A 12,786-nucleotide genomic window follows, 5' to 3' on the forward strand; every position below is an offset into this window, starting at 1 on the left:
TATTTTTTTATTTTTATTTTTTTGCTGTACAGTAATAATGCTGCTGAATAAGCCAAACAAAGATTTCCTATGTAGCCTACGCAGCAAACTTTTGGTTGGCCCCACGAAATCTCACTCCAAGGTTTTTTGAAAAGTTGGCAGCCCTGAAACTTGCAACAACATGTTGGCACAAAACTTAATTTCTGTCAGAAACCTAGGTTAAGCGTTTTCTCCCTTGTCAACGCGAACTATGTTCAAGCAGTGACATGTGGTTTAATTCATGGGTTAACATGACATGAGTCAGACAGAAGATGGGCCTGTCTTTAGTTCCTGAATCCTGTCTCTCTCAAGTCACGTAAAATGGTTTGATTAGCAACAGGGTTTCCCGCAGCACTTTGCAGTTAAGGCGGCCGCTTTAGCAACACACTCCTGCCGCCTTAACTAGCCTACGTCGTTGTCAATTTTTTTTTTTTAAATAAATAAAAAATAAAAAAACAATATATATAGGTAGGCCTATATGAGCGATGTCCGCTGTGTTAGGCCTACTCTAAGCTTACTGTTTTCTCCCTTTCTGACCAACGCCAGTCTCCCTTCTCTGCAGAACGCATACAAAATAATAGCCTAATAAAAAAAACGTGCCATGAATTGGAAGTTGTTACAATCTTTAAATGCCGTAAATGCTCAAATTATGGCCGGGTTCTATTATTTAGGCTACTGCACAAAGCACAGGGCTTTATTTGGGGCAGGCTTAGTCGAGGCAGGTCTTTATTTCTACGTTTTATTGTGAGGCATGCGTTTCGTTTGGAGCAGCATACCAGCGGTAGGCTATTAAAAGCATAGGCCTAGGATTTTCGGTTTGGTTTGGGAGTTAATTTACTTTTGGACTGTTTGATTATATTGCTAAATGTTGGGACTGATAGGCACAGAAATCCGGGTCTGCATTTGATGATTCACTATTACGTTTCATGTATTTGAAAGAGTGTCAGGATTTCCACCCGATGTGTTTATTGCGAGAGAGGCAGTCGCTTTAAAGGGAAACTTGGCAGGATTTTCCCCTCTGCTGGAGAAATTGCGCATTATGCTATTTCAAACTGTGGGAAAAGGTAACGATAAAGCATAGGATTTGTTTACAAGTTTTTCGGGACGGTAGTCTCAATGTTGCAAGGTTGGTTTTCCGCCTGGGGACGCTAGGCGCAGCGGGGAAAGTCACCATTTTCACCGGAACAGGTCATTTAACCATCCAAATGATTTCTAAACGGGTTTATTACGTTGAAATAGTTGCCAAGTTCCCCTTTAATTCAGTCATTGAATGTGCGCTGTGCTGTAATGGAAACCTTATCGCGTATAAGTAGGTCTAGCCTATGCCTACGGTAGCCTAAATTGAGTTATTTTTTTAAGACTTGCGGAACAGGCTGCAGGGCAACAGTCTGACAGCCTGCATGAAAATAAGCATAAATGGTCCGCACTTGTAAAAGAGTGCAATTACCAAAGGGCCCTTGTTGTTTTGCACTTTCTTTTGCACTTCAGTGTTAAAGTTTATAGTGTTTGTTAAAATTGCACGCATTAATTCACTATTCTTGTTTCAGTTGTTATGTTTAGCACTTTTTAACACAAATATTTGTAAATACTTCTAAATACTTCTGCCTTGTAAAAGCAGGTGTTAATCCAAATTGCAGTATAATGTGTCAATAAGAGAACCTTTCAATGACAACAGAATTGCTATTTAGAGCACCAGTTTTGTAAGAATTTGTACTATCAAAAGCAACCTTAACATTGGTTGGCCTTTCGAATGTCTTACTTTCACGTCATTCACTTAAACTTTCCTACTTGCTAGATTTGACCAATTTTCCATAGCCTACGTGCACAAGTAGTTTGAGTAAAACTACTGATCTTCATTATCTCCCTGCTTGTTGACATCTTATCATGTATGGTATTATTTCATGATCGCTAAATGTTTGATTCTTTTAATGTTGTCATCAGTTAACTTCATTCAACTGTGCTTGTATGTAGGCTCTGCCGTTCAGTTGTGGACGTTCGTAAATTGCGTTTATGGGCGGAGAAAGGCAGAGAAAGGCGCAGTTTACACTAGTTTGATAAATATGACGGAAACTTGGGTCTGATAGTGTTTGCGGTTTGTCCATGACGCTGATAACGCTACGTTTGCAAATGTACGTACATCTGGTCCTCAGCCTAACAATTTTTTCAAAACTGTTTTTCACCTTATAGCGGCAGATGTCCTTCAAATTGTAAATGTATCACTGCTGTCTGGCACGTTTCCTAAGTCACTGCAAACAGCTGTTGTAAAGCCACTTCTCAAGAAGAATAACCTGGATGCCTCCATGCTAAACAATTACAGGCCCATATCCAATCTACCTTTTATTGGCAAAATTATTGAAAAAGTAGTCTTTAATCAACTAACCACCTTCCTAACATCAAATGGGTATTTTGATTACTTTCAGTCTGGTTTTCGAGCAAATCGCAGCACTGAAACAGCTCTCATTAAAGATTTAAATGACATATGCCTCAACACAGATTCAGGTAAAACATCAGTCCTAGCACGGGGTTATGGGGGTCCTCCCCCAGAAATGTTTTTTTGGGCTAGACGTAATTTCCTTGCCTGACGAGTCAGACCCACATTAAAATGTAGGGTCTGGGCACTCACCGTTCGCAGTGCTCAGTCCGAGGGGCGGGATAATCGGTTGTCTTTCAAATTCCCTCTGCACGCAATAGGACAGCGCTGAGTCCCATGCGTTTTCCCACCAGCGGAGCTAGTTGGCTAGTTCAAACTTTTGCCATCTTAAAACGAGCTTAACTCGTGTCACACTGTTGGCCAACAGCAACATCCATCTTCTTTGTTTTCAAGTAGCAGGGAATTCGTTGAAACTCTGCCATCAATCATTATGTTAAGCCCGCCTAACAACTCTATACACGATTTGATTGGCCTGATAGAAGTTAAATTTTTCGAGCTCACAAGCCAACGGAGAGTTGCTAGACTAGCCCTGGAAGCAAATGTAATTTGCTGCCGATTAGGGTGCATCTAGATTTCTAGGCTAGCAATTTCCTGAATTCTGGTACATTTTAACAGGTTATTTAGATACTTCTATATAACAAAATAAAGCTATTAATTCAATGACTAATTCGGAACCAGCTTTAATAACCTCATGGTATAGTTAACCATGTAGTTGCAATATCTGTTAAATTAAGTTATTTAATGCTTTAAATGTAGCCCCGAAGTGGCTATCGGGGGCTTCGGGAGGATAGTGTGATAGCTTCGTGTGTTGGCCCTCCTCTCACCCATCTCACCTGAAGTCCCATCCTCGACTGCCCTATTACTGCCCCCTATCTGGACTCCTGGCCCGTACAGCCTAGCAACCCACCACCAGCCTATGACAACTCTGCCCGGATTACTGGCCCATCCGCCAACCCACCACATGCCCCTCGAAAACTCCCTTCCCCTGGACAATCCCAACGCTGGACTATTGAACTTTCTGTCACTAAATCAGGAATAACGAATTACCATAACGGATACGTAATCATCCCACCTCTTGTAACTTTCAGCTCAAGTGCTTAACACCATGTCTTATTCTCTACACCTATCATATGCATTTGTCATGTATACAGACCTTACTGTCATGTACTGACCCTAGGCAGATGGGTCAGGCCCTTGAGTCGTGGATCTGCTCGAGGTTTCTTCCTATATATATCTCCAATTCTAGGGAGTTTTTCCTCGCCCCTGTTACCCATGGGCCTCTCTTTCCTTTTCTTCCTTTCTTTCCTTCTTTCTCTGATTGCCTACATTCTGTAAAGCGCCATGATACATGTGTTATGTTTTGGCGCTCTATAAGCACAATAAATTGAAATTGATTCCCGGTGGGCCGTTAACATTTGTCTGAATGTCGTGAGCTTAAAGATATTGTTTCTTAAGACCATTTGCTGCGCCCTCGTGGCACTTTAGCAGCCTACATGTAGAACGGTCGCAGCCTCTTACTTGCTCAGTTTCCCCAAATATTAACAAAGTAGCACTCACAAAAACTGTTTGGAAGTCGCAACTAGGCTATACCTAGTCTATATTTGCAACAATTAGTTCCAGTGGTACGGCCCTAACAAACTCCAGGGTGACAAACAGTTAATTGATAGTTTAAAAAAAATAATAATAATATTGTTCCACTGTCCAGTCCAGCAGCTGTCAACATACAACGGAAAACAGGCGATTCTGGAAGGTATGTATCTGCTTTAACTTTTTTAATCTTGGCAGCTTTTTAAAGTCCACCCAGAGTCAGAGGCCTATGCCTACCCTCCGTGATATTTATGAATATTAAAAATAAAAAATACCACCTAATTTCGGGTTAAAATGCATTAAAGGAGCAATTTGTAGGATTGTTACCGAACGTTCTGTAGGCCAGAATCAAAACACTGGTGAATGTTCTCAAGACTACCTAGACGCGAGCCTCTTCTGGGTTGCCAGATGTAATGCAGACTTAGTTAACGTTAGTTGACCTGCAGCTGCTTAAACGTTTCTCCAACCATGACCCAGCTACACATTACGGAAACAGTGAAAACAAAAAATACCTCTCTAACCAACGTAACATATTTAGCTGAAGTTAGCGATGCAGATGAAGTTTAGCCTAGGCTACCTGTCGTGGAGAAATATGGCCAGCTCTGCGTCAGACTTTATATTCTTTGTTTAACGTAGACGTCGCCATCTCAGGAAGCTCCTCCGATGTCCACTTAATTGGTTTCTTGTTTTAATTTTGAAAATTTGCCTGCCTCTCGTAGGCTACTGTTCATGACTACAACTGACAGCTGTTGACAGTTGGCCTTTGCTAATTTGGCAACCCAAATGGGGGGACGCGCCAACCCATTATTAATACGCTATTCTAGAATTAATCGTTCAAAACATAAACGAAAATTCCAAGAGATTCCGCCCCATAACTCATTTTTTTTACGGGGGTTTACGGGGTATAGTAATGTTGTCAAATAACCCATTACTTCAATTCATCGTGTTTCCTTACTCTCTGATGACATATGGTGATCATTTTCCATTATCTCCTACATACTGGTCCTTTAACGCGCGTTACTGAAGTTTGTCCCAAGTAAAATATTTACCAATTTTTTTGTAATGCCTACCACGTTACAGCAAATTAGGCCCATTAGGCCTACATTATGCCACTTTTGTAACGCGTTACTCCCAACACTGTATTGGCACAACAAAACACTAAGAGGGGACTTAACCCATGTGCGTGCGTAAAGTAAAAAAAAACGTAACTACGCGTATTTCACCCTGCCAGAATTCTCCCCTCTGTCATTTACGCGCGATAGAGGGAGTTTTAGGAGCGTTGCGTTTTAAAATCTGGGTGTTTCTTATGCAACTCTTGAGTGCATTCGGCCACTGACTTTTCAGCTGGGTCTCCAACACTTTGCTCTCATGCTCAGTCGCTTGCCGCCTTGCCAGAGCTTGCCATTTAAACACAATTGTTGCCGCGACTTGAGGCATTCCAGCCTACGAATTTAATAAAAAAGTAAATCATGCATAATTTTAAAATAATTCAATAGGCTACTTGGCCATGCAATAAGGTTTCCATTACAGCACCGCGCACGTTCAATGAACGCATGAAAGCGGATGCTTTGTCTTCCAAGCGGGTGGAAATCCTGACACTCTTTCAACGTTTCATCTATATGAAACCTAATAGTGAATCATCAAATACCCCCCCAGATTTCAGTGACCATCAGTCCCAACATTTAGCAATTGAATCAAACAGTCCAAAAGTAAATTAAATATCAAAATAAACTGAAAATGTCATGCTTTTGATAGCCTACCAATATGCCGCTCCATGAAACGCATGTCTCAAAATAAAACTTGCATAAGAAATAAAGGGCTGTCTCAAATAGCCTACAAGCCTGCCCCAAATAAAGGCCTGTACTTTGTCCCGACCATAATTTGAGGATTTACGGTATCTAAGTAGACAAACTGGCTTCAGATATCCAACAGAGTGAATACGAGATTGTGCCGTCTTAGATGGCTGTGGTTAGTTACGTGATGCTGTTAATGGGGAGTTTTACGTAGCCTAGCGTAAACCTATAGGTTATTATTTATTTGGCGTACCTATAAGGCTTTTTTCCTTATCAAAAGTGAGGGGTCGACTGCCCTCTCTTCAACACTGCGGGGGACTTGGCGCTGTGTGTGTGACAGAAGCGGAATGGGAGAATGCGTGTAACAAAAAAAAGCTTACGTGCGATTTACGCGCAAATGGGAGAATCCAATGACAATGACAATGAAGCACTAAACAGATGCTGAAAACAGCACTGGTATTTCGCACTGCAAAAGTGGGGGGGTCCAAAATAACAATTTTAAAAAGTGGGTGGGACACGTATAATGGCTCCGACACCCATGAGTCCTAGTGCTACTGGACCTAGTGCAGCATTTGACACTATGGATCACAATATTTTACTACACAGAGTAGAACACTAGGTTGGATTTACAGGCATAGTTATCAACTGGCTCAAATCATATCTACAAGAAAGGAGCAAACTGTTCTCAGATGCTTTCTGCTAACTGCGCTGAGTTACAATTTCTGAATCTGCCTTTAAAATGACTCTGCCTTGAAAATTATTCTACCTTGTCTTTTATTACTTGTATTACTTTTTTTTACTATTTTTTGCTTTTTTTGTCTTATTAATTATTCTTTGTTTTAAAATGATTTTACCTTTTGCATTTTATGTTTTCATATGTGAAAAACGATACGATTCGATACAACTTTATTGTCAATCAGGGCTGAAATTCTGAAATTCTTTTTGCATCCCGGGGTAGCTTATATAAGGAAGAGGACATAGACATACATACAGACATAGATAAGATGAATAACACCAAGGAAACAAAGCATACATGTATAAAAACAGAAAATGACATGACACACAGACAAGGTATTGGAGACTTGTAACCCTGAATAAATAGTGCACTAGATTTAATGTAGCTGGTTTAACAACAGGATAGATATGAAAGAGTTTTTAAGTCTGTAGCGATTGAAAGAATGAACTCTAAAGTGTCTGTTTGAAGGCAGAAGCTGATATTCTATGTGCAAAACATGTGAGGAGTCATTTGAAATGTTCCTGGCCAGTCTGAGCATACTATTATTGTGCACTTCCTGAAAGGATTGTGCTACAGGTAATCAGATAATTTTTTAACAGATTTTAATTTGATCAAATAGCTTTGTTTTATTTATAACTGCTAGACTAATCAGCCAAGCAGTGCTACAATAAAGAATGATACTCTGAAGTACTAATGTTAAAAACAAAGAAATTATTTGGCTACTAGCTCCAAAGGATCTCAATCAACGGAGAAAATAAACACACTGTTTTTTTTTCCCTTACGCGTGTTTTTTCACGCGTAAGGGAAAAAACTGTCTGAGGTCATGGGCATGAGGCTACATTAAGCAAGCCATGAACCGTCAAAACCGTACGATGTGCACATGCCCCGAACCGTGACAAGCGAACCGAACGGTTCAGATTTTTTTCATGAACCGTGCCACCCCTAATTAGAACAATAACATTCCTTGTCTAGCTTACATTGAATTGACTATATGGCTTAATCCACTGAAGTGGTGGAGCTCTGTGTTGTTATGGTTTGTGTACAAGGAGAAACCCTTTGCTTGGGGGAGAGCCAGGAGGAGAGAATTTAATCTAATATAATTACAGAGAGCATACAAGATTGAAAGCAATTATTCTGATTAGTGTTGCAGATTGTTTTTAAATGACGATGGAACTTAATTGAGTGAAGTTTACTTGCTCACCCAACTGACAAAATATCTCTACTGAAGAATTATTGCCAGGAGTAAGAAATGGCTTCTCAGTTTAAACAAAGTCTGTATGGTAACAAGAAGGCACTCTTGGGAATTCACTCGTTCTATACTCAATCATGGTGCCAGTTAACCTAATTAATTAGTGAAATGTTCCTTCTTGTGTTTCTTTAGCATTACACAACTTTTACAGCTACTTGTTACCCCACTCCTCCTGTGGTTAAAAACTGTTCACACAGTCAACTAAAAACATATGTCATGTCCAGCTAATATGGCACAAAAAAGGTCATCCACTTCTCCGTAATTTCTCTAAAATTACTTTTACGGAGTGTCTATTTACACCCCTGGTACGAATAGCCTTGGCGACACAGCTGAGCTATTCACACCCTGTGACATAACAAAAAAGACTTTGCTTACGTGCACAAAAAACATGGCGGACATTCGTTTTTCATTCTGAAAGGTTTCGGCATTAATATATGTTCAAATTAAGTTTTAGATTGAAAAGTTGTGTTTTATTTTCATAATCTTCGTTCAGTGAATACATACAACTGTCAGTTTGTTAGTTAACAGATATTTCGTGAATATATTTAGTACAGTGGTCACAGACATGGTTTTGTACGTGGGGAGATTCCCGCATGATGTGTTTTGGCAGAGTGAGTGCGCTCGTGTACCAACGTCTCTGGAGAGAAGGTGCGCAATTTGAACAAGAAATCGGTTCTCAAACGAAGTTTTGATTGCAACAATTAGCTAGTTCAGGCTCCAGGGTGTAAATAGCATACATTACTATATACACCAGGGTACGAATAGCATCCACTTCTAACATACATTGATGCAAATAGCATACCTGATTCAGAGTGTCTATTACACAGCTGAGCTAATTCACACCCTGTGACCTAACAACAAAAACATGTTGCTCATTTTTTTATTTCTTTGTGATCAATATGCCAGAGTAAATGCACAGGGGTGCAAATAGCATACACTGATATTTGTACCAGACGGGGTATTAATAGAACACATTGCTGTGTGCACCGGGGTATGAATAGCATACATTGATATTTGTACCAGGGGTGCAAATAGCCTTACCCTTACTTTTACCAACCTCCAGATGGTGGAGATGGTGTGTCTGCATGTGATCAGCTTGATGGAAGCTCTTCAAGAGTGCAACTCCACCATATTCGTCAAAGTAAGTTTATCTAAAAAAGTTTTTTATCCATGCATGTATTTAGGGCCCGAGCACTGACAGGTGTGAAGCCCTATTGTTTTTGTAAGGATTATTAGGGCCCGAGCACCGACGGTAGGTGTGTGTATCTCCCCAGGATGAACAACTTTCGTATGTACAATGCCCCACAGGAAATGAGGTTTTGGGATTTTGTGCTCACTAACATATGATGAATTGTAATGCCAAAAGAGGTGCTTCCCATGGGCGAAAAGCAGTGTTGTGCGTGAACGAGTTCAAAAGAACGCGTTCATTGAACACGCTCATTTTTTCGTGAACGTTGAACTGAACGCAACACATTTTTTAATAAAGAACTTGAACGTGAATTAGTTCACATTATGCGTCATGAACGGCAGACATCACTGTAAATGAACGTTGGAATTTGTTTTCCATTGAAAACTGAGTGACATCTGTTTTCTCTTTTGAAACGCAACGAGAGAAAGTTCCTCCCTCCTGTATTCTCGCTGGTGCCGCTTAAATCATGTATCACCAGACAGAAATGGTTTTGACATTGTGTGCGCAATGCATTGCGGGCAACGTAGTGTCCGGCTGAGAATTCTGAACTTTGAACGTGAACTGTTCACTTTGAGCATGTATGAACTGAACTTGAACTAGTTCAGAAAAGCTGTGAACTGGCACAACACTGGCGAAAAGTCATGAAAATAAGAATTCGTCGCGACAATACGAATTTTTGAAATGGCGAAACTATGAATTTTAATACCCTTCCACATGAAAAATAGGTTATTGAATGCCATGGTAATGATGATATTCACATGTCCATAATGCATATTTGGCATAGCGCCAACAACTGGCAACAGAAAGAATGGCAATTACACTGATGTCACATGATACATTTTAACGTACTTCTCCTAGGTGGTTTGTCAGATTCATGATGATGATATCTAGACACCCAATGGGCCTGCCTGGAATAGCAGCACCACCTGGCCGAGCAGGAAATGTTCCAGAAATGGGAAATGCCTTAACTGACTGATCTAAAACTTTATAAAATATTGGTTATCATTATTGTAATGATATTCACATGTGTAATTCACATGCCTAGCATAGCGCTAGGAAATTGATTGATCTGAAACTTTACAAAATATTGGATATCATGATGACGATATTCATATGTCCTATTAGCATGCCTGGCATAGCGCCACCAATTGGCAAGACAAGGAATGTGGGTTTTTTTCACTTCTGTTGCATATCACAATCAGATTAATCATATTAGGTGTATATGACAATATGCCTGTCTTATGTAGTGCCACCAGCTGGGCAAAGTCAGAATAGTCTTTGGAATTTATTAACAAAATATAAATCTGATGATATCCACATGTCCAAACTGCCAACCTGGTCTAGCGCCACCAGCTGACCAAACAGGAAGTGTGCAAGACATTGACAACAATATTATTATTATGATATTCATGTTTAATTAATGTGTGTGGTATAGCACCACAAACTGGCAATAGAAGGATTCTTTTTTTTGCTCTCTCTCTCTCTCTCTCTCTCTCTCTCTCTCTCTCTCTCTCTCTCTCTCTCTGTGTCTCTGTCTCACACACAGACACACACACACACACAAACACAATAACACTGACCTGCCTGTACATGGCATAAGAAAGATCTGCACACACATACATGAATCCACATGCACGCATGCACACACACACACACACACACAAAAAAAATTCTAATTAATGTCTAGTCAAAACACACACAGACAGAAAGAGGCACATCATTGCAATCTGGTAAAGTGTCACCTAGTGAGTATCATTGTCACAATGTAAAATATCACACCCAACAGGAAGTGAGTAGGTTCCAATAGATAAAACTTGCAAAAACTAATTGTACACACATCATTATGTGCACACATGTGTATTGTCACACGTACCACATGTGAGTGCATTGTTGGTTTCCGAAATGGCATGGGTCGCGGAGCCACACATGCTCGGGCCCATCATGGCCGCTTGCGGCTATACTTTTGAGATGTATTTTCATTTTGTGATTAGTTTTTTTGTAATATAGTTTCATTTTTTATTGGCTTTGCTAAATTCTCTGTTGCTTTTATCTCTTCAATTAGCTTATCCCCATGTGGCTGCCAATGATCCAGTCAAACCTTAAGGTAAAACTCTATCTTGTTCCAATTATATGTTATTTATTTGCTTTATTCATCCCATCTCAATATGTGACCCGATCTAGCACAGTGACCCATAATTAAAAATTGAGATTTTGGTATCAACACCAATAGAACACAATATTCTTTAAAATGATATCATATCTTGAAGTCATATCTTGAATTGTTGACAAGATACAGCATTTTGAACTATGGCCTACCAATTCAAAAAGTGAAAAAAAAAATGTGTTTGTAGTTGTGAGTACATGTAAGATTTGTAAATTGTAAGCCCACTTGAATAATAACTGTGACCACTGTCACTTTACTTTTTTATCTTGACTATGAAACTTTGGGAAATTACATTTGAATTCCTTTTCTTTCATATAACACCAAAAAAGAAACATTTATATTTTCAATAGTTTTTGATGTAATTGGCCTGAATCTCAAAATTAGAATGTGTGACTTCTGACTAATTTTGCCAGATCAGGACACATATAATGATGAAAGAGGTAGAGAATACAACAATCCTTACATAAGAGACAGATACAAACTACTGTATACACTAATTAGTAATGTGCAGTCAGATCTGTAACAGCTCCCCTTTTTCCCCTACCATTTTCCAGCATCTATCTGCAGGTCTCCACCTGCGTCTACAAGCAATCCAGAATCGGGTTAGCTACCAGTGTATGCAGGGCTTGGGGTCTGGATCACAGCCCCAAGCTCTTCGCAAGTGGCTCCAATGCACTCAGTTCAAAATGGCCCAGGTAGAGATCCAGTCATCTGAGGCTGCCTCCCAGTTCTACCCTATGTGACCCATCCACTGTATTTGTGAGAGACTAAGTATGCAATGAAATGAAGCCCTTCATCAGAGGACCAATACAATTTTTACATGGGATTAGTATGGTCATGACAGAACCTGGAAAATTGTTCCAGACCTGGAAATGGAGCAATATATGAATTCAGAAAGAAACATTTTGATTGCTACTGATTATCTGGTTTGATAATGTTTTTTATGCTAAATTGCAAATATTTTATAGATAAGCTAATTGCTAATTATTCCGTAGCTATTAAGTCCTTAGTTGCAGTTAAGCTTAACAACAGCAAAAACTCAATATAAACTGTGTAGCAGTGGTGTGCCTTCAGGGCAAGCAAGGCAAGCAGTGCTTGACCAACTGATCTTAAAAGTATACATCGATTAGAACAGTACTGCAGTAGAAATTATCTCACGTACATCTTAATGATCTGTTCCATGATGTATTTGTTTGCTTTCATCTTGTAAATTACTGCTCCCTATGGCCACTTTAGTTTCCTGTATAAGCAAGCTAGCTTGATTACCAGCTTTCGCTTTCATAATTTCTGTCATTTTCATGGGTGTGTCTGTGTCCCGTTGACAAAAGCTATGGAAGCTGAGAAACCTGCAGCTTGTTTTTTTGTCATTCAGCAAAACTGCCAATGTCGTAGGCTACCTAACTGCCCTAGCGTGAACTGGCTTATTGGAGTTAGTTAATATTTTTCATGATATATCAAGTTCATCTTACATTTAACTTGGATTTAACATTAAAAAACCTAATGGTTGAATTCAACTGGATTTCTTGGTGTTTTTCCCCATGGACAACTACAAAGCATAGGAGAGTGAGAGAGGAGAGAGGAGAGGTCTGGCTTCTGAATAAGTTAGCTCGTTGGCAAGG

General features: G+C 39.7%; 1 protein-coding gene across 1 annotated transcript in view; it reads left to right on the forward strand.

Moving 5' to 3' along the window:
• Window positions 1–12,578, forward strand: part of unc79 (unc-79 homolog, NALCN channel complex subunit) — a 354,164-nt gene extending 341,586 nt beyond the window's left edge. The window contains exons 49-51 of the mRNA XM_076275011.1: window positions 8,878–8,955; window positions 11,066–11,107; window positions 11,722–12,578. Coding sequence (XP_076131126.1) covers window positions 8,878–8,955; window positions 11,066–11,107; window positions 11,722–11,910 — 309 coding nt within the window. The 3' untranslated portion in view covers window positions 11,911–12,578. The remainder of the gene's footprint in view (window positions 1–8,877; window positions 8,956–11,065; window positions 11,108–11,721) is intronic.
• Window positions 12,579–12,786: the final 208 nt, after the last annotated feature.

This window comes from Alosa pseudoharengus, unplaced genomic scaffold, assembly GCF_046254945.1.
Source record: "Alosa pseudoharengus isolate Yale_2024_CS ecotype anadromous, Long Island Sound unplaced genomic scaffold, YU_APseudo_1.1 YU_APseudo_1.1_scf_8, whole genome shotgun sequence".
NCBI classification, from domain to species: Eukaryota; Metazoa; Chordata; class Actinopteri; order Clupeiformes; family Clupeidae; genus Alosa; species Alosa pseudoharengus.